This window comes from Condylura cristata, unplaced genomic scaffold (genome assembly GCF_000260355.1).
Source record: "Condylura cristata isolate star-nosed mole 26May11 unplaced genomic scaffold, ConCri1.0 scaffold00004, whole genome shotgun sequence".
Classification (NCBI taxonomy): Eukaryota; Metazoa; Chordata; class Mammalia; order Eulipotyphla; family Talpidae; genus Condylura; species Condylura cristata.
This window is the reverse complement of record NW_004567105.1, coordinates 37,894,577-37,918,546: the sequence shown is the minus strand read 5'-3', so window position 1 is coordinate 37,918,546 and position 23,970 is coordinate 37,894,577. Positions and strand designations below refer to the sequence as shown.

The 23,970-nt window shown below is 37.8% G+C and overlaps 1 protein-coding gene across 1 annotated transcript in view; it reads left to right on the top strand.

Annotated features, from left to right (window-relative positions):
* ARID2 (AT rich interactive domain 2 (ARID, RFX-like)) overlaps positions 1–23,970 on the top strand; it is a 136,841-nt gene that overhangs the window by 97,580 nt on the left and 15,291 nt on the right. The window contains exons 12-14 of the mRNA XM_004675944.2: positions 124–320; positions 551–3,393; positions 10,756–10,904. Coding sequence (XP_004676001.1) covers positions 124–320; positions 551–3,393; positions 10,756–10,904 — 3,189 coding nt within the window. The remainder of the gene's footprint in view (positions 1–123; positions 321–550; positions 3,394–10,755; positions 10,905–23,970) is intronic.

The following is a 23,970-nucleotide window of genomic DNA, read 5'->3' as shown; positions in this document are numbered from 1 at the left end:
CTGGTTCATCCATAAGTTGTAGTGAATATATTGCTGCTGTACCTGTAGTACAGGTTTTATGTGACGTCAGCATCTGTTGCTGTGCACAGTCACCCAAACTGAGTGCCTTTGTGCGCTTTACAGAACGGTCTTTCCGAATCATACCGTGAAGAGAGTAGAGGATTCCAGCAATAGCGGGCAGGCACATATTCATGTTGTTGGAGTGAAGAGGAGGGCCATACCACTTCCTATTCAAATGTACTATCAGCAACAACCAGTTTCTACTCCTGTTGTTCGTGTTGATTCTGTTCCTGATGTATCTCCAAGTCCTTCATCTGCAGGTACAGTCTTTTTCATGTTGTAAAGATTACTAATTGATTGGTGAAAATGTATATCATATACTTTTAAAATGGGTGATTTTGTTACTCTAGTAACACTTCTCTTCCTCTATTGTCTTCTGTGTTGCAGAGTTAATAGTTGTTAATTTCTTTAAGTGTCCATATTAAATAATTCTGCTCATGCCTTTTTGGTCATTTCTTTATGAATTGTGACTTTTCCTTCATATTTTCAGGAATCCCTCATGGATCACAAAACCATTTTCAGAGGACTATTAACAACCAACCTTCAAATTTGACTGCAACACAAATGTCTTTTCCAGTACAAAGTGTTCATACTGTGGCACAGACTGTTTCAAGAATTCCACCAAATCCTTCAGTTCATACCCACCAGCAGCAAAGTGCTCCAGTGACTGTCATTCAAAATAAAGCTCCAATTCCTTGTGAAGTTGTTAAAGCTACAGTAATCCAGAATTCTATACCCCAGACAGCGGTTCCTGTTAGCATTGCTGTAGGAGGAGCTACACCGAGTTCTGGGGTTCAGAACCACAGTACAGGGCCACAGCCTGTTACAGTCGTCAGTTCCCAGACATTGCTTCACCACCCATCTGTAATTCCACAACAGTCTCCATTACATACAGTGGTACCAGGACAGATACCTTCCGGTACGCCTGTGACGGTAATTCAGCAAGCTGTCCCACAGAGTCATATATTCGGCAGGGTACAGAACATACCAGCATGTACTTCTACAGTTTCACAGGGTCAGCAGTTAATCACCACCTCACCCCAACCTGTGCAAACTTCATCTCAACAGACATCAGCTGGTAGCCAGCCACAAGACACCGTTATCATAGCGCCCCCACAATATGTAACAACTTCTGCATCAAATATTGTCTCTGCAACTTCAGTACAGAATTTTCAGGTGGCTACAGGACAAATGGTTACCATCGCCGGTGTCCCAAGCCCACAACCCTCAAGGGTAGGGTTTCAGAATATTGCACCAAAACCTCTCCCTTCTCAGCAGGTCTCGTCAACAGTGGTACAACAGCCAATTCAACAGCCACAGCAGCCAGCCCAACAAAGTGTAGTAATTGTAAGCCAGCCAGCTCAACAAGGTCAGACTTATGCACCAGCCATTCACCAAATTGTTCTTGCTAATCCAGCAGCTCTTCCCACTGGTCAGACAGTTCAGCTGACTGGACAAACAAACATAACTCCCTCTTCCTCACCATCACCTGTTCCGGCTACCAATAACCAAGTCCCTACTGCCATGTCATCATCTTCCACCCCTCAATCACAGGGACCACCACCTACTGTCAGTCAGATGCTTTCTGTGAAAAGGCAGCAACAGCAGCAGCATTCACCAGCACCCCCACCACAACAGGTACAAGTTCCACAGTCATCACAAGTACAGATGCAGGTTCAGCAACAGCAAGCAAATGCAGGAGTTGGTCAGCCTGCTTCTGGTGAGTCAAGTCTGATTAAACAGTTGCTGCTTCCAAAGCGTGGGCCTTCGACTCCAGGGGGTAAGCTTATTCTCCCAGCTCCACAGATTCCTCCCCCTAATAATGCTAGAGCCCCCAGCCCCCAGGTGGTCTACCAGGTGGCTAATAACCAAGCAGCAGGTTTTGGAGTGCAGGGACAGACTCCAGCTCAGCAGCTATTGGTTGGGCAGCAGAATGTTCAGTTGGTCCAAAGTGCAATGCCGCCTGCTGGGGGGGTGCAAACCGTGCCCATCTCGAACTTGCAGATATTGCCAGGCCCTCTGATCTCAAATAGCCCAGCAACAATTTTCCAAGGGACTTCTGGCAACCAGGTAACCATAACTGTTGTGCCAAATACAAGTTTTGCAACTGCAACTGTGAGTCAGGGAAATGCAACTCAGCTCATTGCTCCAGCAGGAATCACCATGAGCGGAACGCAGGCAGGAGTTGGGCTTCAGGTGCAAACACTTCCAGCCACTCAAGTGTCTCCAGCTGGACAATCATCGTGTACTACTGCTACTCCCCCATTCAAAGGTGATAAAATAATTTGCCAAAAGGAGGAGGAAGCAAAAGAAGCAACAGGTTTACATGTTCATGAACGTAAAATTGAAGTCATGGAGAACCCATCCTGCCGACAAGGAACTGCAAACACCAGCAATGGGGATACAAAGGAAAATGAAATGCAGGTGGGAAGTCTTGTCAATGGGAGAAAGTACAGTGACTCAAGTCTACCTCCTTCAAACTCAGGGAAACTTCAAAGTGAGGCTAATCAGTACTCACTAATCAGTAACGGGCCATCGTTAGAGCTAGGTGAGAATGGAGCATCTGGAAAACAGAACTCAGAACAAGTGGACACACAGGATATCAAAAGTGATTTGAAAAAACCTCTAGTAAATGGAATCTGTGATTTTGATAAAGGAGATGGTTCTCATTTAAGCAAAAACATTCCAAATCACAAAACTTCCAATCATGTAGGAAATGGTGAGATATCTCCAATGGAACCACAAGGGTCTTTAGATGCCATTCAGCAAGATACTGCCAAAGGTGATCAACTAGAAAGAATTTCTAATGGACCTATATTAACTTTGGGTGGTTCACCATCTGTGAGCAGTATACAGGAAGCTTCAAATATGGCAGCACAGCAATTTAGTGGTACTGATTTGCCTAATGGACCTCTAGCTTCAAGTTTGAATTCAGATGTGCCTCAGCAACGCCCAAGTGTAGTTGTCTCACCGCATTCTACAACCTCTGTTATACAGGGGCATCCAATCATACCAGTTCCCCACTCAGGGTCAAGAGTGTCCCATTCTCCTGCCCTGTCATCTGATGTTCGGTCTACAAATGGCACAGCGGACTGCAAAACTTCAAAGAGACCAGCAGAGGATAATGACAGGGAAACCGTCACAGGAATTCCAAATAAAGTAGGAGTCAGAATTGTTACAATCAGTGACCCCAACAACGCTGGCTGCAGCGCAACCATGGTCGCCGTGCCTGCGGGCGCAGACCCCAGCACTGTAGCAAAAGTAGCAATAGAGAGCGCTGCCCAGCAGAAGCTGCACCAACCCCCAACATACGTACAGAATGTGGTCCCGCAGGTAAGGCTAGTCACGCTTAGAAAGATTCTGATGCGTCATTGTAGTGAGTGTGAGTGATGCATCAGTGTTTTCAGTGTTGTGTGTGTGAGTGACAGAAGGCCTTTTCAGGTGTGTCCATGGAAAGTTCACTATATCCATTCCCCAATGGATTCAAAGTCCCAGTGCTCTTTTGTATCATACTTCTAGGCTTTTTTTTTGTTGTTGACTATTCAAGAATTTTTGGTTTGTTTTAGAATACAATTGAAAGAATCTTTCTGTTGTGTTATGGACCCACAGAAGCACTTGCCAATGTTAACATCTTTTGGAGAATACTGCAACTTGGTTCTCTTTTGGATTTTGGTGGGAGCAGGGAAGATGTTTGCTAGGAGTGATCCAGTAGGGGAAATTCTGTATTTAATTTTCACACTACTGTTTTTGAGGTTCTTTTTACAGTACTTTTTTAAAGGATGAGCCACATAAGAACTTCCTGGTATATTTATATACTGAATTTGTTGTCTTTATTCTTTAAAAAAAAAAAGTAATTTTTTGTTTGGCTTTTCTGATATTAATTATGTGTTTCTTACTCTACTGTCATTTCTGTCATACTTACTATCCCACTGCTTCATGCCTTAATCAATAAAAGTGTTTTTTAGTATTAGTGTTACTGAATTGAGGGTCTAGTCAGTTTGTAAAGATCATATGGACAGTCTTTGCTATTTCCACTAAAACTCAGCATTCATTTAACAGTTCTCTTTTACTTATTCACTGAATTACTTCTCACGTTCTCCTTCCTAACTATAACAGGGCCAGAATCCCCTGTGACTATTGATGAGTAGTCCTCATGATTTTCTTCTCTGTGCATCTGATGATACCTTTAGATCTGTGGCCGTTTTCAGTGCTGATAGGAAATCTGGGTATGGGCAAGCAGCAAATGGGAGCTACTGACTAGAGGCACCTGGCTCAGAATAACTCGTCAGCTAATGTGCGTCTTTCTTCATGTGACTAGGTAAAGCTAGAGAGAGAGAGAGCTGCTCTGGGGTGGGATGAGATGATATTTTAATCTATGTTTTAGTACTATTTCAAAGTACCCAAGTAAATGAGCATTTAATGGATGCTGTGAACATGGCAGTAACTATTAACGGAGTCTGGTGAGCTTTTCATTCATTGAATGCACTAAGATTTTTTAATAGTGCAATGTTTAGTGTATAGTAAACATTAGTTAAGTTGGGTTTGTGTAAATTTTTCTTATAATTTCCCAATTTATGTTGATTACCTGCCTATTTTTCTCTTCAGTTCTTTTGTAATCCTAATATTTATAGACCAAACCAAGTTAGAGCAAACTCTTTATTATGTTGAATTTAAATTGAATTGAATCCTCAATTTTGCCCTTTATCTTCTAGTGGGAATATATTGAATAAAGATATCTAAATAACAAACAATGGGCAGTGGTACTAACACTAGTACCTGTGCTAGGGCTTCACACTAAAGCGTTTTTCCTTACTTATTCATTAACTCTGGCAGCTCTAATAAGTAAAAATTGTTGTTACTATTTTAAATATGAGACATCAAGATACTAAATTACTCACCCAAGGTCACCAGCTAATACACAGTGATAAGAAATGAAATCTGGGTGTGTGTCTGAAACAAGAACTCACTTTCTTAACTGTCTTCACGATTCTAAAGGATTTATTTCATCTAGAAAGCCCTTTTATATCTAGTATTGATTATTTGACTATTATGTTACGGGTTGTGTTTGTCACCAAATGATAATTTTAAAACATTACAGCTAGGTATTTAAAACAGTTAAGTCAAGCTATAAAAGTAATACATTTTATTCCTGGCCTAAAAAGTGTGTTTTAAACTCTATGTATTGCTCCCAAGGATGTAGTTTATTTAAAACATAGTAGCTACATATATTTGTTTGGCAAAATGAAGAAATGTAAAACTTTGCAAGGAAAAAGAGACCGAGCATATACCCTGTCATTGAGAATCAGAGTCAGAAACCAATATTTTCATGTGTGGCACATTATGGAGTGCCCACTGTGTAGCTAGCTGCTCAATAATGATGCCAGGTGTATTTTGTCTCTGCATAGAAGATAAAGCATAAAGGCTGAAAAGAATCAGCTGTCAGACAGTGTCATAAGTTTCCTTTAAAGAGTAGGCTGTGGGGCCTTGGCAAGAGCCTGCCAATAGAAATCACTTCCATTATTGCCCACGTTATTTCAGTTTCTTTATATACTCTTAAAGTTTCATTTTAGACCTTGGTTTAACACCGTTTTTATGTAACATGCTGTTTGAATTTGTACCTTAAAGAGGTAGATGAGAGGATTTTTAAATGTGATTTTTTCAGCCAAACCTTGTTATTTCCACCATTTCAAGGGGTCTGAGGTTGTTAAGGAGGCACCTGGACCCCAAGAATGAACATCTAGACTTGCAGAATGCTTAGGGCTGGAAAGTCCAACAGGGGAATGGCCCTGCTGAGAATGGCCAACAGGTAAACTTTCCTCTTCCCATTGTTACTTCATTTTTCTTTTTGTTGATTTTGTTCTTCTCACTCCCATTAATCAACTGTATTTCATTATAGAACAAGTAACAATAAGGAGAAAAATATATGAAACTAAATATAACCATAGATACTGTATTTATTTATCTGGGCAGTTTATATATATAAACTACAAAATAACTATATAACTACCTATCTATACCTATTTATATAACTATAAATAACTATATAACTACCTACCTCAAGGCAAATTTCTTTCCTTATATCTGCTCCTTTTTAAACTGTTGTTTATAGGTTAACATGCATAGGATACTGTTTGTGAAAGCCCTGCCTTCTACTATTTCTGAGCGGTATCTACTGGAGAGAGAACTAGATTGTCACATAAGAAATTAAAGTTGTTTACAAATGCTTACTTAAAGAATTAGGGTTTTTTCAAAAGCATGTGAAACAGGAGCTGATTCGCATCTGTTTACAATCAATTGACACGATTGCTCTCTGGCACACCAGGAACCACCGCCCCACCAGCGCTTCAGGAAGCGCCTCTGTAGCCTCCAGGGGGCAGCATTTCGCCATCGTCACAGAAGATCATTCTAACAAAAGCAACAAGAAACCATTTCAGCTTTTTTAAAGATTATTACTGCTCAGATTTGTAGCTAGTTGCACATGTAAAAATTAAAGAGGTATTACCACTAAACATAAGGTTTTTTTTTTTTTTGGCTTTACTTTCAATGCATTCTTAGCTTAGTTTTGTGCTTAGCCAAAAGGAAAAACTGGGTAGTTTTAAAAATGAGGAAATGTTAGTGCAAAAGGAGCCCTAGGTATTATCTTGTCCAGAGCCTTTATTTTCAAGAATTCCAGTAACTCTCACACTTACGAAGATCTATTTTCATGTGATTTCTACTGTGTCTTAATTCTACTCTCTAGAGATCTGTACATTGAAATTAAGTGTAAGAGCCTCTTTTATCTCACATTTAGAGTAAATCCTTGGATTTGTGATCCTTTACAAGAATTTGAAAGCCTCTGTTGTTACATACCATTCTTTCAGAATACCCTTTCCCAGTTCCTTCAGTTAGTCCAGAGGGTCACAGTATCTGGTCTATTCATCATCCTATTTTATAAAAGTCTTTCAAATTGTATAGCTAAAATTGTACCTGACACATCAGTATATTTAGTAAAGAATTTATTTGGGAAGCATAGATTATTCCTTTGTAGTTTTTCTAACAAAGTTGAAATGTTTAAATTTTACTTTCTAAAAGATTTAAAAGCTTCAACTCTAGATTCTTAGATTCTATCTGTAATCAAGAATTTTTGATGATAATTCACTTGAGAAGGTGATAAAGGAAAGCAATTTTAATTTCTTACAAAAACAGTAATATAGACTACATACATTGCATTAACATACGCTAAAATGTGTATATTTTTAAAGTAATTTCATGTTATAAAAGAAATCACAAAATTGTTTCACATCCTTTGTGTATTTTATTTTTCTGCGCATTCACTACTTGAGTTCTCTCTTATCAACTAATCATAAAAAATAACTTCTCAGTAAAGTAGAGCAATGATAGGAAATATTCCTCAAGAATTGATTATTCCAAAAAATACTATTTTGGAATTTACTTTTAATTTTTTTTTTTTTGTAAGATTTATTTCGTGTATGCACACAAGAACTGGGGTACAGGCCAGAGGTGCAAGGGGTAAGAATATTCACCAGAGACAGAATTGGGAATAAAACAGGGAGATTGACTGTAATACACCAAGGTGGGGAGCAGCAGGCAAGACAGGAGAGGTCAGCTACCTGCCTAAGGATTGAACTACTAACAGTGGCTGCCCATAGCTTCATAGTGTTGTGCTTTTAACCCATTGTGCCACCAGGGAGGGCCTTTTACATTAACTTTTGAGCTACAGTTACGGTTATTGATCTGGTAAGTCACAGTAAACAATAATGTTTAAGAAGTAAACTGTTACATCCCAAAGGGAACAATTTCAAGTTTCATGGAAAAATGTAATTCTTAAAACAATAATTAATTTAGTTGGCTATTTTAAAAACAGTATAATATAATCTGTTTTTAAAAATTGTTTTGTTGAAAGAAATGTCTAGTTTTTAATCATAATAGGAAACTTGGAAATATTAACTCCTATGGTCAAAGAAAATTCTTATATCAAAAGGATATCTGTATCATGCCATACAGATACATATCTATATCATGCAGTTTCTCAGTTTCTCATTTAATACATTCTGTAAATATTTTTAATCTTTTCTTTACCACTAATATATTTGGTTCTGTTTAATTCACTGAGTTGTCATTTGTTCCCTTTTTGTAAATTTTTCAAACATACTAAAATTGACCCAGTAAGCCCTATGTATCTACCACATAGCCTCAGATACTATTAATATTTTTCCTTTCTAGTTTCATTTGTCCCCTTTCACCATCATTTCCCCCCTGGAGTACTTATAGAAATACCAGACATTTCATTTTATTAGTAAACACAACAGTGTATATCTAATATTAAAGAGTGTGTGTTTCTAAGGCTGACAATATTGTCTTTCAGTTCATGTTCATTGTTCTGTTTATCTTAAAAAAAATTTTTTTTGAAGAACTTAGTCAAGTTAGGATTCACAACTTCAGTCAGACTACATACCCCATTAGAATTTAGGATTAAACTACCCCCTGATTCCATTATTTAATCTACTATGTGACACCAAAAAGAGTTGCACAGTAAAAATAGAGATAGGGTAAAGATTTGTTAGCACTTATACAGATAAAATTAACTTACAAATATTTGCCAAGATAGTCAATAAAATACCTAATTTAAATGGTAATAGTATAGGAAACAGAAGTTAATTCTGAGGGATTTTGATACCTCTGACAAAAATCACCAGGTTTGGATATTTATAACATGTCACTCTTCAGTATTTGAATTTGACTTAAGCTGATCCTCTTACTTATTAGAATTTCCTAGATTTTGAGTACAATATTTGGTTTTGAAGTAAACAATTTATATATTGTTTTGACAGTTTGATTTCTAATGTCCCCTTCCTTTCTCTCTGACCCTTGTGTACTGTCTGCTTTCTTATGCCAGTTTTTATGGAGGATTCACAGGTGAATGATTGTCAGGCCCATGTTTCCAGTATGACTTGTATTGATTTATTACTGTCCCCACATAGTTCATTTCCGTTCCATCAAAATACCATATTCCTTCTATTCCTTAACAGTATTATAATAGTAACAGTTATCTCATTTATGGAGAATCTAGAGCTAGGTTCTTTATAGTTTCTCTAGTTTTTCCATTATCTCACAAGTTACCATTTTTAGATAAGGAAACAGAATCAGAGAGGTAAAGTAGCTTGCTCAAGGCCACACAGCTAGTCAAAAGGCACATTGAAAATGTTGAGGCTCTTTCTGTTAAGCAAGCAAGTCCACGTCCCCTACCTAACAGCATTGTGACTCTAGTGCCTGGGTTCTTCTGTATGCTTTGTTTTCTCACAATATTGTAAAATTTTAAGATAAGGACTCTTAGTATAGAAACCACTTCAGCCTCATCCCACAAGTAATTTTTTTTCTTAGAACTCAAAAGTTCTGTGGCTTCACATTTCTGATAAGAACATTTTCATTCATTGTCTTTATTTTTTCATTAGGATACTGTAGTCTTATATATGTCGTTTTTTAAATTATTGGGAATTTTGATCTGAGGTCTTTAGCAGTTTTTCTTTGTTTATTATTTAAAGATATATTCATTTATGCATACAAAAAAAATGGGTATATGCCACAGGTGCTGCGGGGGTTGGGAGGGTGAGAGGATTCAGAACAGCTAGATGACTGAAATCCATTCCTGAGGGGAGCAGAACAGACAAGAGGAAGAGTTCTGCTTCCTGTGCCCTGTGGGTCAGCCTCCTGGGGGGGTTGGGGGAGATAGCATTCATGTTGCAGTGGCTGCTGATAGCTGAGACTTAACCTCTTGCACCACCAGGGAGGCACAGCAGTTTTTCTTTGGTTTTACCCAACTATTTCTGGTGTTACTGATGAGGAAATTTATTTAATACTTTTCCAAAGTTTAAATTTCTTGCTTTTAAACAATAGTTTGAAAGCATTGTGCTTTGAGAACTTTAGTACTATTTTTCCCTTCTATGTTATGAATGAAATCCAAGTTAAGGCTTCAAAGAAAATGTGTTACCTTAAATTGTTTTAAACTACATTATAAATATTTTCTTATATGTTTTCCACAGTGAAAGGGATAGTAGAAGGAAAATGTACCATAACGAAAGAAACTTGAACCTACAATTATAATTCTTTTCACATGGATTATCCTTCACAAGCTATAACTGAGCATCTGTAAAGACTAACGGTGTCAGTTGAAATACCTTACTGCAAAATAATACATTCAGCATACTACTTAAAGTTCATTATATAGAATAGCTGAAATCTTTGCTGTTCACTGTGGTTTTCATTATATTCATTAAACAGTCTTAGAAGAATTATACAGAATTAGTATTTTTGAAAAATTGTTTGCTATTTACTTGTTCTTGTGAAGAATATGCATAAGTAAATCAAATGGGTACATTTATAGTAGGTTACTTTTCTTTTGAATCTATGTATTCCTGCCTAATGTTTAATATTAAAGAATATTAATTCTAGAAATTTGTATTTTAGAATAATAACATTGTGATCTTATCTTTGTGGTTCATGATGAAGTAAATCTGACTTCCTAAATATTTGTAAAACAGTTATCCTTTTAAGGAATTTTAAAAGATAATTCTTAGAGTAGCAAATGTCAGTGTCATATTAGACACACATAACCAATGTAGTCAAACTTAAAAAAGGCTAGAAAATAGGGTGGTTTTCAGTGTCATCTCACAGACTCACCACTGTGCTTTTTCACAGAACACTCCTGTGCCACCTTCACCAGCTGTGCAAGTGCAGAGCCAGCCTGCCAGTTCTCAGCCTTCTCCATTCAGTGCGGCCAGTCAGCACGTGGATCCAGTGAGGAAGCCTGGACACAACTTCATGTGTCTGTGGCAATCCTGTAAAAAGTAAATGGCAATTTTATGTGATGTACATAAATGTTCTTTATTCAGAGATGCTTTTATATTTGAATTTTTGTCATATCCAATTTTATGAATCTTTTCTTTTGAAATTAATAATTCAAAAAATATACATTCTGTGTGAAGAATGATATTTACACAGACTCATTGGTACCAGAGTTAAAAATTTGGTGTAAATGGTTGAAAGAGCATCATTGCCTAATGATAGATTAATAGGGGGATTACATATTTGGACCATTCAGATATAAAGTGCTTACACTGATAGTGTTGCATTGTCATGTCATTTTTTTTTTTTTAAGATTTATTTACTTATGTATACAGAACTGGGGTACAGGGCAGAGGCTCAGGGGCGGCAAGAGGCTTCACCAGAGACAGAGTGGGGAGCAGAACAGAACAGGCAGATCAACGAAGTACACTGCTGAGGGGAGCAGCGGGCGGGTCAGGAGAGGTCTGCCACGCCATGTGGTCACCTCCAGTGCAGGCAGGAATCAAACTCATGTGGAAGTGGCTTTAGCTTCTCAGTGCTGTGCTTTAACCCGCTGTGCCACCAGGGAGGTGCCTCTTTATTTTTTTTTTAAAGATTTATTTATTTATGCATACAAGAAGTGGGTTATAGGCCAAAGATGTAGGGGTAAAAGGATTCAACAGAGATGAAGTGGGGAGCAGGACTGGCAGATTGAAATATACTGCTGAGGGGAGCAGCGGGAGAGACAGGAGATGTCTGCTGCACCATGTGGGTGAGCTCCCTGGCTGGGGATCAAACTCATGTTGCAGTGGCTAGCGATAGCTTGATAGCACTGTGTCTGAACCCTACACCACCAGGGAGGCCCCTAATCTCTGTTTCTTTTGTCTTCCTATAATTCTTTTTTACTCTCTGGTTTTGCGTCATTTGCATGATTTACTTTCTCCTATCATATCATTTCCTTTTTAAAGGTTTGTGGTGTCCTTGAGTTTGAAATATATAGTTAGAGCTACTTCAACCAAGTCTCCTTTGAAAACTACACTGGCTCATGGGTAGTGTATTTACCTTGTAACAGAGTATTCTGAATTTTTCACTTAATTCTCCCCTTATAACATTATAAGTCATTCATTTCACTTATCCAGAAGCTATAATCATCAAATACAGTTGCTGTTATTTTGAATAAACTTTTTGTGGACTACTTAAGAGTAAGAAAAATAAAATACTTTTTTACCTTTACTTTTTCTCTAACTTCTTTGCAAATAGTGACCCAAGTTTCTGACCTCTATCATTTGCCTTCCTTCTAAAGAACTTTTTATAGTGAAGCCTAATATGTATCCTACTTTAAGTTTTTGTTTGTCAGGAAAGTCTTTATTTCTCCTTCAATTTTGAAAGATAATTTTGTGTATACAAAATTCTAGGTTGATGGATATTTATCTTTCAACACTTTATTTTACTCTTAACTGCATGACTTCTCAAGAGACATCAATAAAATCCTGTCCTTGTTCTTCTGTCATTGAGGTGTTTTTTTCCCTATAACTTCTTTCAAGATTTTTTTGTGTTTGTATTTAACAGTTTGAGTATGATATGATAGATAGTTTGTTTCTTTTGCATTATCTTACTTGGTGTTTGCTATGTTTCCTTGATCTGTGGCTTTTAAGGTATGTTAAATTTGGAAACTTCTCAGCCAGTCCTTAAATATCCTGGTATTCCCATCACACATATGTTCCCACATACATTACCATGTGGTCCCACAGTTCCTGGATATTGTTTCTTCTTTTTCCTTCATCTCTTTATTTTCAGTCTGGGAAACTTTTACTGTTATAAAGTCAAGATCGCTAATTCTTTTCTTGACTCTGTCCATTCTACTGATGGCCTGACAGTTCATCTTGATTCTTAGCATCTCTATTTCTCTACTTATATTACCTGTCTTACCCTGCATATTGACACTTTTCCATTAGAACCATGGCATAGTAATTATAATGATTTAAAATTCCCTGTCTGGTAAATCCAAAGTCTATCAAAGCCTGGTTCTGATGCTTGCTTTGTTGCTCAACAAGCTGTAGTTTTGCAATTTGTTTGCATTACATTTAGCATCCCTTATATATCTGCATCTCTATTTAAACTGAGGTAGGTTTTAGTTTTGTCTGGCTAAGAGTTATCCTTGATTTAATGTTTGCCATAATTGAGGTGTCAGGGGCTTTACTTTCCTCTAAGATCCTTTGTTCCCTCTCCTTGTTGCCTTTAGATTTCCTTAGAAACTCCTTATAAAACTGAATCTGTGTCTTACAACTCTCAATTGTAATATACTGTTATTATGCTGGAGCCTTGTTGATATGGTAACAAGATATTTGGAAGGATAAACATTCTATAATCTCACAACTAAATCTCACTTTTTTTAGTGAGCCTGAATCTAAGCTTTATGAGTTTACAAAGACTTTCTTAGCCTTTTGTTTTATTCACCCCTGCTATGAGAAAAGGTGTCTAAAGGGTGCCCAACTTGTCTAATAGCCCTTTTAAGTCAAACAAGACTAAGGTAAAATAATTTTTCTTGAGGATAAGCCTTTGTGAAGGAGAAAAGAAAGTTCTGGACATATATAGAAATGGTTGTACTCCACTAGCAAAGCAAGGAAATTTTCCGATCTTCACTGTGAACCTGGTAGGTTCCCTCAAGGTGTAAGACTCACGAAAGTGTGGGGTCTCGCCAGACAGTGGACCCCTCATGAGTTTTTAGCTTTCAAGATAATCTTTTCAAAGTCATCTCCATCAGTTCATCAGTTACTGCTTAAGTATTCCTTCTTGTTACTGACTCAGCCATTGGGAGGAGTTCATGATTGTCTGAATTTGCCCATCTCCTGTTTTCATGGACTTGGTTTGCTTGTGATCTCAGTTCAGATAGATTTAAGGTATGCTATTGATTTTCAGTTTGTTTGTTTTGTCTCTTGTTCTGAAGACAGTGTGACAACTTCCAAGTTCTTTACATGTCTGAGTGGAAATTGGAAGATCCTCAGTCTTTATTTGTATTTCCTCACATGATGTTGACTGTTTATGTTTATAATTGTTGATGGTGTATTATATGTTTACAATTGAAACATATAATACATGATCATATCATATTTTGTACTTTTTTAAGAAAGGGCACCCAAAAAATTCCTTATAATAAAAGATACTTATGAACTGCTATTTAAACTCTGTGGCATTGAAAGAAAGGGCTCAGTGTTTGTGGGTAGTTGTAAATTTGCACTCATTGGTTTTGATACCATGTGGATTGTTCAGTGTGCTTTGAATGAGCAGTGTCATGATGAAGGCAAAGATTGAGGGGCCCCCAACTTACCTTTAATGATGTAAAGGTTCAAACCAGAGGGTTTCTAGGTATCCTTAGTAGAGTTATAGTATCTCCTAAACTTTCTAACATAAGGTTTTATTACTCCTGCTATATAAGCGTAAATAGTAATTTGGTATCAAGATGAAGTTAGAATATTGGTTCATCTGATGGGAAATAACGGAAAACATAGTAAAATTTCAATGTTACAACTGAACAAAACCTTTCTAGTACCTTAGTCTTTGTATTCTCAATGAAGATGCTCCTACTTTTCCAGAAGTATCATCCAAACTTTATGGTCTTTAATTTCTATTAATAATTGAAATTTTAGAAATAATGTAGTCCATTGAAGTGTTTTTTTCAACTGATGGCAATTTTATGCATTAGTAAAGCTAATTAATAGCTCGTGCTGATCAAAAGCTCAGGTTACATGACTGAAGAACACAGTTGAACTTAGTTTTATAATACATTTTTGTCTGAATTTTGTATTCATAAAGCAAGAATATATCTTGAGAACATTGATGCTTTCCTCTCAAGAACTTTCACATTACCACTTTCCTGACATATACGGAGCTTAAGTATTTGTTCAATGAATTAATAATGAAGATTAACTAACAAGATTCCATAATCAGTATTCTATAGATTGCTGACCTTACTTACTGGAATATGGGTTTTTTTGTATATTTTTTTGTTCTTTTTTTAATTTTATAATAGTTTATTTTTACATATTTTTGTGCATTTTTCCATCTCAGTTGCACTCCCCTTGGGTTTCCCATCACTAGATCATGCATGTGCCATCACCATAGTCCAGTGCATTTCCCTCCCCCCACTGTTTTTGATCCCATTCCCCACTCCACCGCCCACAAAATGTCTCTGGTATATAGCTGTTCATCATTATCTTTATTTTCTCGCCTGTTCCGTTATATTCCTGCTATGAGAGAAACCATCCGGTATTTTTCCTTTTCTTTCTGGCTTATTTCACTAAGCATGATCTTCTCCAGCTCCATCCATGTTGCTGCAAAAGACATGTGGGTTGTTTGTTCATTTGTTTGCTGAGTAATATTCCATTGTGTATATGAACCACATCTTTTTAATCCAGTCATCCATTTTTGGGCATTTGGGCTGTTTCCATGTCTTTCCGATTGTGAATAAAGCAACAATAAACATGGGTGTGCAGGTATCTTTTTAAATCAGTGTTTTTGTGTCTTTTGGGTAGATGCCTAGGAGTGGGATTGCTGGGTCGTAGGGAAGCTCCACGTTTAGCAGTTTGAGGAACCTCCAAACAGTTTTCCATAATGGTTGTACTAGTTTGCATTCCCACCAGCAATGCAGGAGAGTTCCTTTTTCTCCACATCCTCGCCAACATTTGTTGTTGCTAGTTGCTTGAAGATGTGCCATTCTCACTGGGGTGAGGTGGTGTCTCATTGTGGTTTTAATTTGCATCTCCCTTATTACAAGTTACATTGAACATTTTTTCATATGCTTGTTGGCCATCTGCATTTCCTCTTTGGAGAAGTGTCTTTTTAGCTCTTCTGCCCATTTTTTTTTTTTTTAAGATTTATTTATTTATTCATACAGAACCAGGGTACAGGTCAGAGATGCGGACGGTGAGAGGATTCACCAGAGACAGAGTGGGAAGCAGAACAGGCAGATCGACGAAGTACACTGCTGAGGGGAGCAGCGGGCGGGTCAGGAGAGGTCTGCCACGCCATGTGATCTCCTCCAGGACAGGCGGGAATCGAACTCGTGCGGAAGTGGCTTAAGCTTCTTAGTGCAGTGCTTTAACCCGCTACGCCACCAGGGAGGGCCTCTTCTGCCCATTTTTTGATGGGGTTGTTTACTTTATTTTCATTGAGTTTCATCAGTTCTCAGTATATTTTTGTGATCAGTCCTTTATCGCTAGTTTTGTGTAAGAAAATTTTTTTCCCAATCAGTGGGATGTCTGTTTTTTGCACTGTCTCTTTTGCTGTGCAGAAGCTCTTTAACTTGATGTTGTCCCATCTATTTATCCTTGCCTTCACTATCGTTGCTTTGTCTGCTCTCTTTAAAGATGTCACTGAAGTGTGTGTCGCGTATTGTTTGGCCCATCTTTGCTTCCAGGTATTTTATGGTTTCCGTTCTTATGTCTAGGTCTTTAATCCACTTCAAGTTGATTTTTTTGTATGATGAGAAGTAGTGATCTAGTTTCATTTTTTTGCATGTAGCTTCCCAGTTTTACCAGCACCATTTGCCAAACAAACGTTCTTTATTCCATTGTATCTTCTTTGTTCCTCTGTCAAAGATTAGCTGTCCTAAACGTATGGGTTTATATCTGAGTTTTCTGTCCAAATCCACTGGTCTGTTTGTCTGTTCTTGTTCCAATACCATGTAGTTTTCATTATTATGGCTTTGTAGTATAGCTTGAAGTTTGGGGTTGTAATGCCTCCATTCTCTTTCTTCCTAGTCATGAGGTTTTGGCTATTTGAGACCTTTTGTTGTTCCATATGTATCTCATCAGTATTTTTTCTATTTCTTTGAAGAATGTCATTGAGGTTTTTATTGGGATGGCGTTAAATCTGTATATTTGGCAGGATGGCCATTTTGATGATGTTAATTCTCCAGATCCATGAGCAGATGTCTTTCCATTTCATGGTGTCTTCTTGTATTTCTTTTAACAGTGTTTTGTAATTTTCTTTGTATAGGTCTTTTATCTCTTTTGTTAGGTTTATTCCAGTTATTTGATTCTTTTGGATTTAATTGAAAATGGGATGGCTTTTTTTATTTCTATTTCTTCTGATGGGTTGTATATAGGAAGGCCTCTAATTTTTATGTTGATTTTATACCCTCCTACCTTGCTAAACTGGCTGATGGTTTTCATTAGTTTCTCTGTGGAGTTTTTAGGGTTTTCCATGTAGATTAACATATCATCTGCCAATAAGGACAGTTTTACTTCTTCTTTCCCTATTTGGATTGCTTGTATGTCTTTTCCCTGTCCTATTGCTCTGGTTAGAACTTCCAATATTATGTTGAAGAGCAGTGGCAATAGTGGACACCCTTGTCTTGTTCCTGATCCCAAAGGAAAGACTTTCAGCTTTTCTCTGTTGAGGATAATATTGGCTGTGGGTTTGTCATATATGGCTTTTATCATATTGAGGTATGTTCCTTCTATTCTGAGGATTTCAAGGGCCTTAAACATAAATGGGTGTTGAACTTTGTCAAATACATTCTCCACATCTATTGATATGATTATGTAGTTTTTATTTTTCTGTCGGTTGATGTGATAGATTACATTAATTGATTTTCTGAGGTTGAACCATCCTTATGCTTCTGGGATAAAGGAGCACTTTAGATTCTGTTGGCTAAGATTTTGTTGAGGATTTTTGCATCAGTGTTCATTAAGGAGATTGGTCTGAAGTTTTTTTGTGTGTTTTCTTTGTTAGGTTTTGGTATTAGTGTGATGTTGTCTTCATAGAAAGTATGTGGTAGTTTTCCTTCTTTTTTGATTTTTTGCATTTGTCTGTGTAGAATAGGCACTAGTTCTTTTTTGGACGTTCAGTAAAATTCATTTGTAAATCCCTCTGGTCCTAGGCTTTTATTTTTGGGGAGGGTTTTGATTACTTCTTCAGTTTCCTTGCTTGTAATTGGCCTGTTTCGTTGTTTTATTTCTTCTTTACCTAGCTTTGGGTGGTTGTAGAGTTGTTGGAATTTGTCCGCTTCTTTTAAATTGTTGAACTTGTTTGCATATAACTGCTCATAGTATTCTCTGATTATTCTTTTGATTTCTGCTGGATCTGTTGTGATTTCTCCACTTTTGTTTATGATTCTGTTTATTTTTGCTTTCCCTTGTTTTTTTCTTTGTGAGCCTGGCTAGTGACCTGTCTATCTTGTTTATTTTTTCGAAGAACCAACTTTTGGTTTCATTGATTTTTTGGGGGGGGGGGGACTGTTTTTCTAACATCCATTTCATTTATTTCTGATTTTACTTTTATTATTTCCTGTCTTCTACTGGCTTTTGGGTTATTTTGTTCTTTTTCCAGTTCTTTAAGGTAGGACATTAGGTTGTTTCTTTGAGTTATTTCTTGTTTCTTTATGTGAGCCTGTAATGCTATATATTTTCCTCTTATAACTACTTTTAATGTGTCCCATAATTTTTGAAATTTGTGTCGCTGTTGTTGTTCTCCCGTATTTTTTGATTTCTTCTTTGATCTCCTCATTGATCCAACGGTCCTCCAGTAGTGTGGGTTTCAGTCTCCACATGGTAGTTGGGTTTCTTGTCTTCCTCATATGGTTTATTTCTAGTTTGATTCCTTCATGGTCAGAGAAAATAGTTGGTATGATTTCGATCTTAGTGTATCTATTGGTATTTATCTTGTGACCCACTATGTGGTCTATCCTAGAGGATGATCCATGTGGATTTGAGAAAAATGTGTACTCAGATTTTTTGGGATACAGTGTTCTTTCTATGGATGTCTGTTACACCCATGTTGTCCAGTTCCTTGTTCAAAGCTTTAGTGTCTTTGCTTATTTTTTGTCTTGTTGATCCGTCCATTGTGGAGAATGGCGTGTTGAAGTCTCCTACTATGTAAGTGTTTTCTCTGGTAAATGTTTTCATAGATGACAGTAGTTTCCTTATATGTTTTGGTGCTCCTTCATTTGGTGCATATATATTGATGATTGTTATGTCTTCTTGTTGTATTGTCCTCTTAATCATAATGTAGTAGCCTTCTGTGTCTCTCTTAACCTGTTTTTTTTGTTTTGTTTTTTTTTTTATTAAGATTTGGCCCTCCCTGGAGGGCACATTGGGCTAAAGCACTGCACTAAGAAGCTAAAGCCACTTCCGCATGAGTTCGATCCTTGCTGCCCCGGAGGTGACAACATGGCGTGGCAGACCTCTCCTGACCCGCCCGCTGCTCTCCTCAGCAGTGTACTTGGTCGATCTGCCTGTTCTTCTCCCCGCTCTGTCTCTGGTGAATCCTCTCACCCTCCGCATCTCTGACCTATACCCCAGTTCTGTATGAATTTATAAACTGGGGTATAGGCCAGAGATGCGGAGGGTGAGAGGATTCACCAGAGACAGAGCAGGGAGAACAGGCAGATTGACAAAATACACTGCTGAGGGGAGCCGCAGGCAGGTCAGGAGAGGTCTGCCTCGCCATGTGGATCTCCTCCGGGGCAGGCGGGGATCGAACTCATGAGGAAGTGGCTTAAGCTTCTTAGTGCAGTGCTGTAACCCGCTGCTCCACCAAGGAGGGCCTCTCTTAACCTTTTTTAGTTTGAAGTATATTTTATCTGATAAAAGTATAGCTGTTCCTGCCTTCTTTCTTAGTCCATTTTCCTGTAGAACTGTTTTCCATCCTTTTATTTTCAATTTGTTTTTATCGTTTGCAGTTAGACATGTTTGCTGCAGACAGCAGAACGTTGGGTTCTATTTTTTAATCCGTCTTGCAGCTGTCTTTTTATTGATGAGTTTAAGCCATTTACATTTAGAGATAATATTGATATAATGGCACCTACGTTTGCCATTTTGGTCCTTTTGTATTTTTATTCCTTATTTTGAATTGTTCTTGTTCATTCTTCTGTTGGATTTGGTTTGAGGCCTTCTTGTAGTGTTTTTTGGAGTGGGGGTTTAGTCATGACAAAATTACGGAGTTTCTGTTTGCCTGAAAATGTCCTTATTCTTTCTTCATAGAGGAAGGAGAGTTTCACAGGATAGAGTATTCTTGGTTGGCATTTAATGCTTTGGAGTTTGTTGCCCGTAGTGTTTCTTTGGTCTGATGTCAGCCTGATCATTTTCCCTTTATAGGTTCTTTGTTTCTTCCTTCTTGTCATTCTGTTATCTTTTCCTTATCTTGTATTCTTGGTATTTTACTATAATGTGTCCTGCTGTATTTCTCATGTCATCATGTTAGTTTGGTGTTCTTCTTGCTTCTTGGATGTCTACTTTCATCTCCTTCATATTAGGGAAGTTCTCTTCTATTATCTCTGTGAATATTTTTCTCGATTCTTTGGCCTTTCTTTTCACCTTCTGGGATACCTATAACTCTGATATTTCCTTTCCTAATGGTGTCAGATAGCTCTTGAAGTATTTCTTCATTCCTTTTCCTTTTTACTTCTCTCTTTTTTTTTAGTTCTCTTTGTTTCTGTGTCTTCGTCAGTGCTGATTCGTTCTTCTATTTCATCTATTCTGTTTTAATTACTTTACCCAGCATTCTTTATCTCCTCTAGTGGCCTTTTCATCGCCTTATTTCTTCTATTTCTTTTTTTAATGTCTCATTTTCTTCAGTATGTTGACTGCTTGTCTGATATCTTTTTTTTTCTCTTTCATTTCTTTCATTCGTTTCCTTGTTTGCCTTCTTCAACTCCTTGATGGCTTGTTTCATTTCATTTTGTTCCTCCTCATCTTCTTTTTGTTTGTTTATCATGATGATTCTCAATTCTCTATCTGGTAGGCTGAGCAATTCTTCTATTTCTTTGATGGTTTATGCTGATTAATCTTTTGAGGTGAATTTTCCCCGTGTGGACTTGCTTGAATATTTGTTTGTCTTCTTTTCCCTGTCATGTGTTTTCTAATACTTACTATTTGTTAAGACATGGTGTTGCTGTTATTGATTGGCATTCTTTCTTGATGTTCTTTCTGGGATGGCAGAGGGACTTCCAGACACTTTAGTTGTAGAGAGTAAGCCTTGTTTTGTTTCAACATCTCCTGTTTTTCCAGACCCCACTGTGTGTAATTATGTCTGTCGTCTCTGCCAGTGACTCTCTGGGGTCTCTTGTGGTGTTCAGCTTCTGGTAACTCGTTGAGTCCTTGTCTCTGGAAGGTGCCTGTTGATCGTTGTAGGCTTCTCATGTCCCGGGTTCCCTCTATGCTTGGACGCAGCCCCAGAGGGTGGCGTGCATTAGAAGTGTTGCAGCTGAGCAAAGCTGAATGAGCAGGAAGCCTCCATCTGAGGCACTGGAGCCTGGCATTCCCCCATCAAAGTTCGGCATTTGTTTTTTAATTGTCAGGATAACAATCTGTTGCATTGCTGTTTTACATTTATTTTATATAGAACTTCTAAAATCAGTGGATATTTTGCTGACATTATTATACCTAAAGTTTGAACTAATGAGTCTTCATAAATGTAAAGTTAATTTCAAAGTAATATTTCCAGTAATATTAGTTTGAAAAGTCTGTATTTCTTAACTTTAATTGCTGACCTGCCATAAGTAAAAACTACTCTCCAGAAAGAAAAAGAAAAATACCAGGTGGTTTCACTCATAGTAGCAGCATAAAGGACCAATGGGAGTGGTAATAATAATAGTAAACAACTATATACCAGAGACATTTGATGGGGGTGGAGTGGGGAATAGGATCAAAAATGGGGGGGGGGGTGGCAGTGCACGGGACTGTGGTGACTGCACACAGGTTATTTGGTGATGGAAAGTCCATGAGAATTACAACTGAGATGGAAAAAGGCACAAAATGATGTAAAAAATATATAATAAACTATTCTTAGGGAAAGCCCTAATTTTTGTTTAAAGATTTATCTTATTTATGCATACAAGAGTTGGAATGTAGCCCAGAGGTGCAGGATGGGAGGGTGTGGGAGAGAATTTACCAGAAATGGAGTGAGGATCAGCAGAGATAGATTGACTGAAAATAAACTGCTGAGGAGAACAGTGGGCAAGACAGCAGAGGTCTACTGTGCCATGTGGGTCAGCTCCCTGGCAATGGATCAAATTCAGACCATAGTGGTGATAGCCTGAGACAAACCCCTAAGCCACCAGGGAGGCATAAATTTAGGGCCCTCCCTGGTGGTACACGGGTTAAAGCTCAGCATTATGAAGCCCTATGCAGCACAAGTTTGATCCCCAGCCAGGGAGGTGACCCACATGGCGTGACAGACCTCTCATGACCTGCCTGCTGTTCCCCTCAGCAGTGCATTTCAGTCAGTCATCTGTTGTGTTCGCCACTCTAAGATGAATCCTCCACTCCCTTCCCCACACCTCTGGCCTGTACCCCAGTTCCTGTATGCATAAATAAATAAATTTTTAAAAAGTGTATTTAAACAAGGCCCTTGAGAATATGTTCTACATTTTATTATATAAAATATATGATTCCTTCACAGACCTATAAGTTAATAGGAGTTGGTACTGTAGAATCACAAAGCAAATATAGAAATCCTTTCTCCTCTTAATATTATTGTTATATTATCAATATTATTAATTTACTATAAAAGAAAACTGGCTTTGGTTGACCTTCATCTGAATCCCCTTTCTGTGTTTGAAATAGTTCCTATAATTTGAGTTTTACTTGGAAGCAGGACATATTCTTTTCTACTCATAGAATAAAAAAGAGAAGTTGTGTTGGGGTTGGGAAAAGGAGAGAGGGCAGGATATCCGTGTTTGCACCCTTTCCTAAAGATAAAGATGTTCCCAGACTCCCACTCCAAACCCTCCCAGGGCCATGCATGGTAATAGTCTGGAAGCATGGTTGAGGGAGAGGGTGGGGTAGGGGGTTGAGTCTGCAGTATGTCCAATACCCAGCCAGGTCCTTCAAAGTGAAGACTTAAATTCAAGGTCATAGCAAGATACCTAGCAGTGAGGTATCATAGCAGGTACAAGTGGGAATGTGGAGGGTGCCTAAGGTGCCTTAAACAGATTTCTCAGCATGGATGAGGACATTCAGCAGCAGTGGTGTAAGCACCTATGTCAGAGATAGAGCTGCTGACAAATAGGCAGCATGGAGTGGCTAAAGACATCCTTTTTTTTTTTTTTTTTTTTTGGTGCCAAAGAATCAAGCATATCCACAGCATGACCACTGAGGCATATGTACAGGATACCCAGTATAAAAACCTTCACCCAGTTTGTGTCTCTGTCACCTTTCTACCCATTTTCTCTTACCTTTCTTAAAATAAGCTTAGTTGTTTCTTTTTTTTAAAGATTTGGGGTTTTTTTTGTTTAAAGTTTGCACACAAAAACTGGGGTACAGGCCAGAGGTGCAGAGTGGGTGAGAGAATTCACCAGAGACAGAGTGGGGGGCAGAACAGGCAGATTAACTGAAAATCCACTGCTGAGGAGAGCAGTGGGCCAGTCAGGGGAGGTCTGCCTGGTGGCCTATGGGTTAAGTCTCAGTGATACTACTGCTGTAGTCTGAATTCCATCACCGGCCAGGGAGCTGACTGATACACAGGGCTCAGCAGACCTCTCCTGTCTAACTTACAGCTCCCCTCAGCAGTGGATTTCAGTCAATCTGCCAGTTCTGCTACCCACTCTGTCTTTGGTGAATCCTCTTGCCCCCTGCACCTCTGCCTACATCCCAGTTCTTCTACACAAATAAGTAAAATCTTTTAAAAAATTAATAAAAAACAAAAATTACATATCAGTTCAGGTAGGTTGATTTAGCATTTTCATATTTGCTCAAGTTCTTGGCAGGGCATTTTCTTTAATGATCCAAATGTATTGTTGTCTCCCTATTAGTAATCCCTCTGTTGCCAAAAAAATTATTTTATTTTTATTATATATATAATATATAGCATGAAATAGGAAATGCTATATATATAATATGCTATATATATAATATATAGCATGAAATATGAAATATATTTTGCTGGAAATACTAGTTTAAAAGATGTGCACTTAGAAGTTTACAAGTACACATAAATGATAATGCTATACATAAAAAGATTAACAGTAAACATTTAGATTAGAAAAAGCCACATTATTAATTGTATACCCAGTAACCTTGACCTCAATCCTTGACATTTCAATTTATAAGATATTATCCTATGGCAAAAGAAATATCAAGGGTGTAC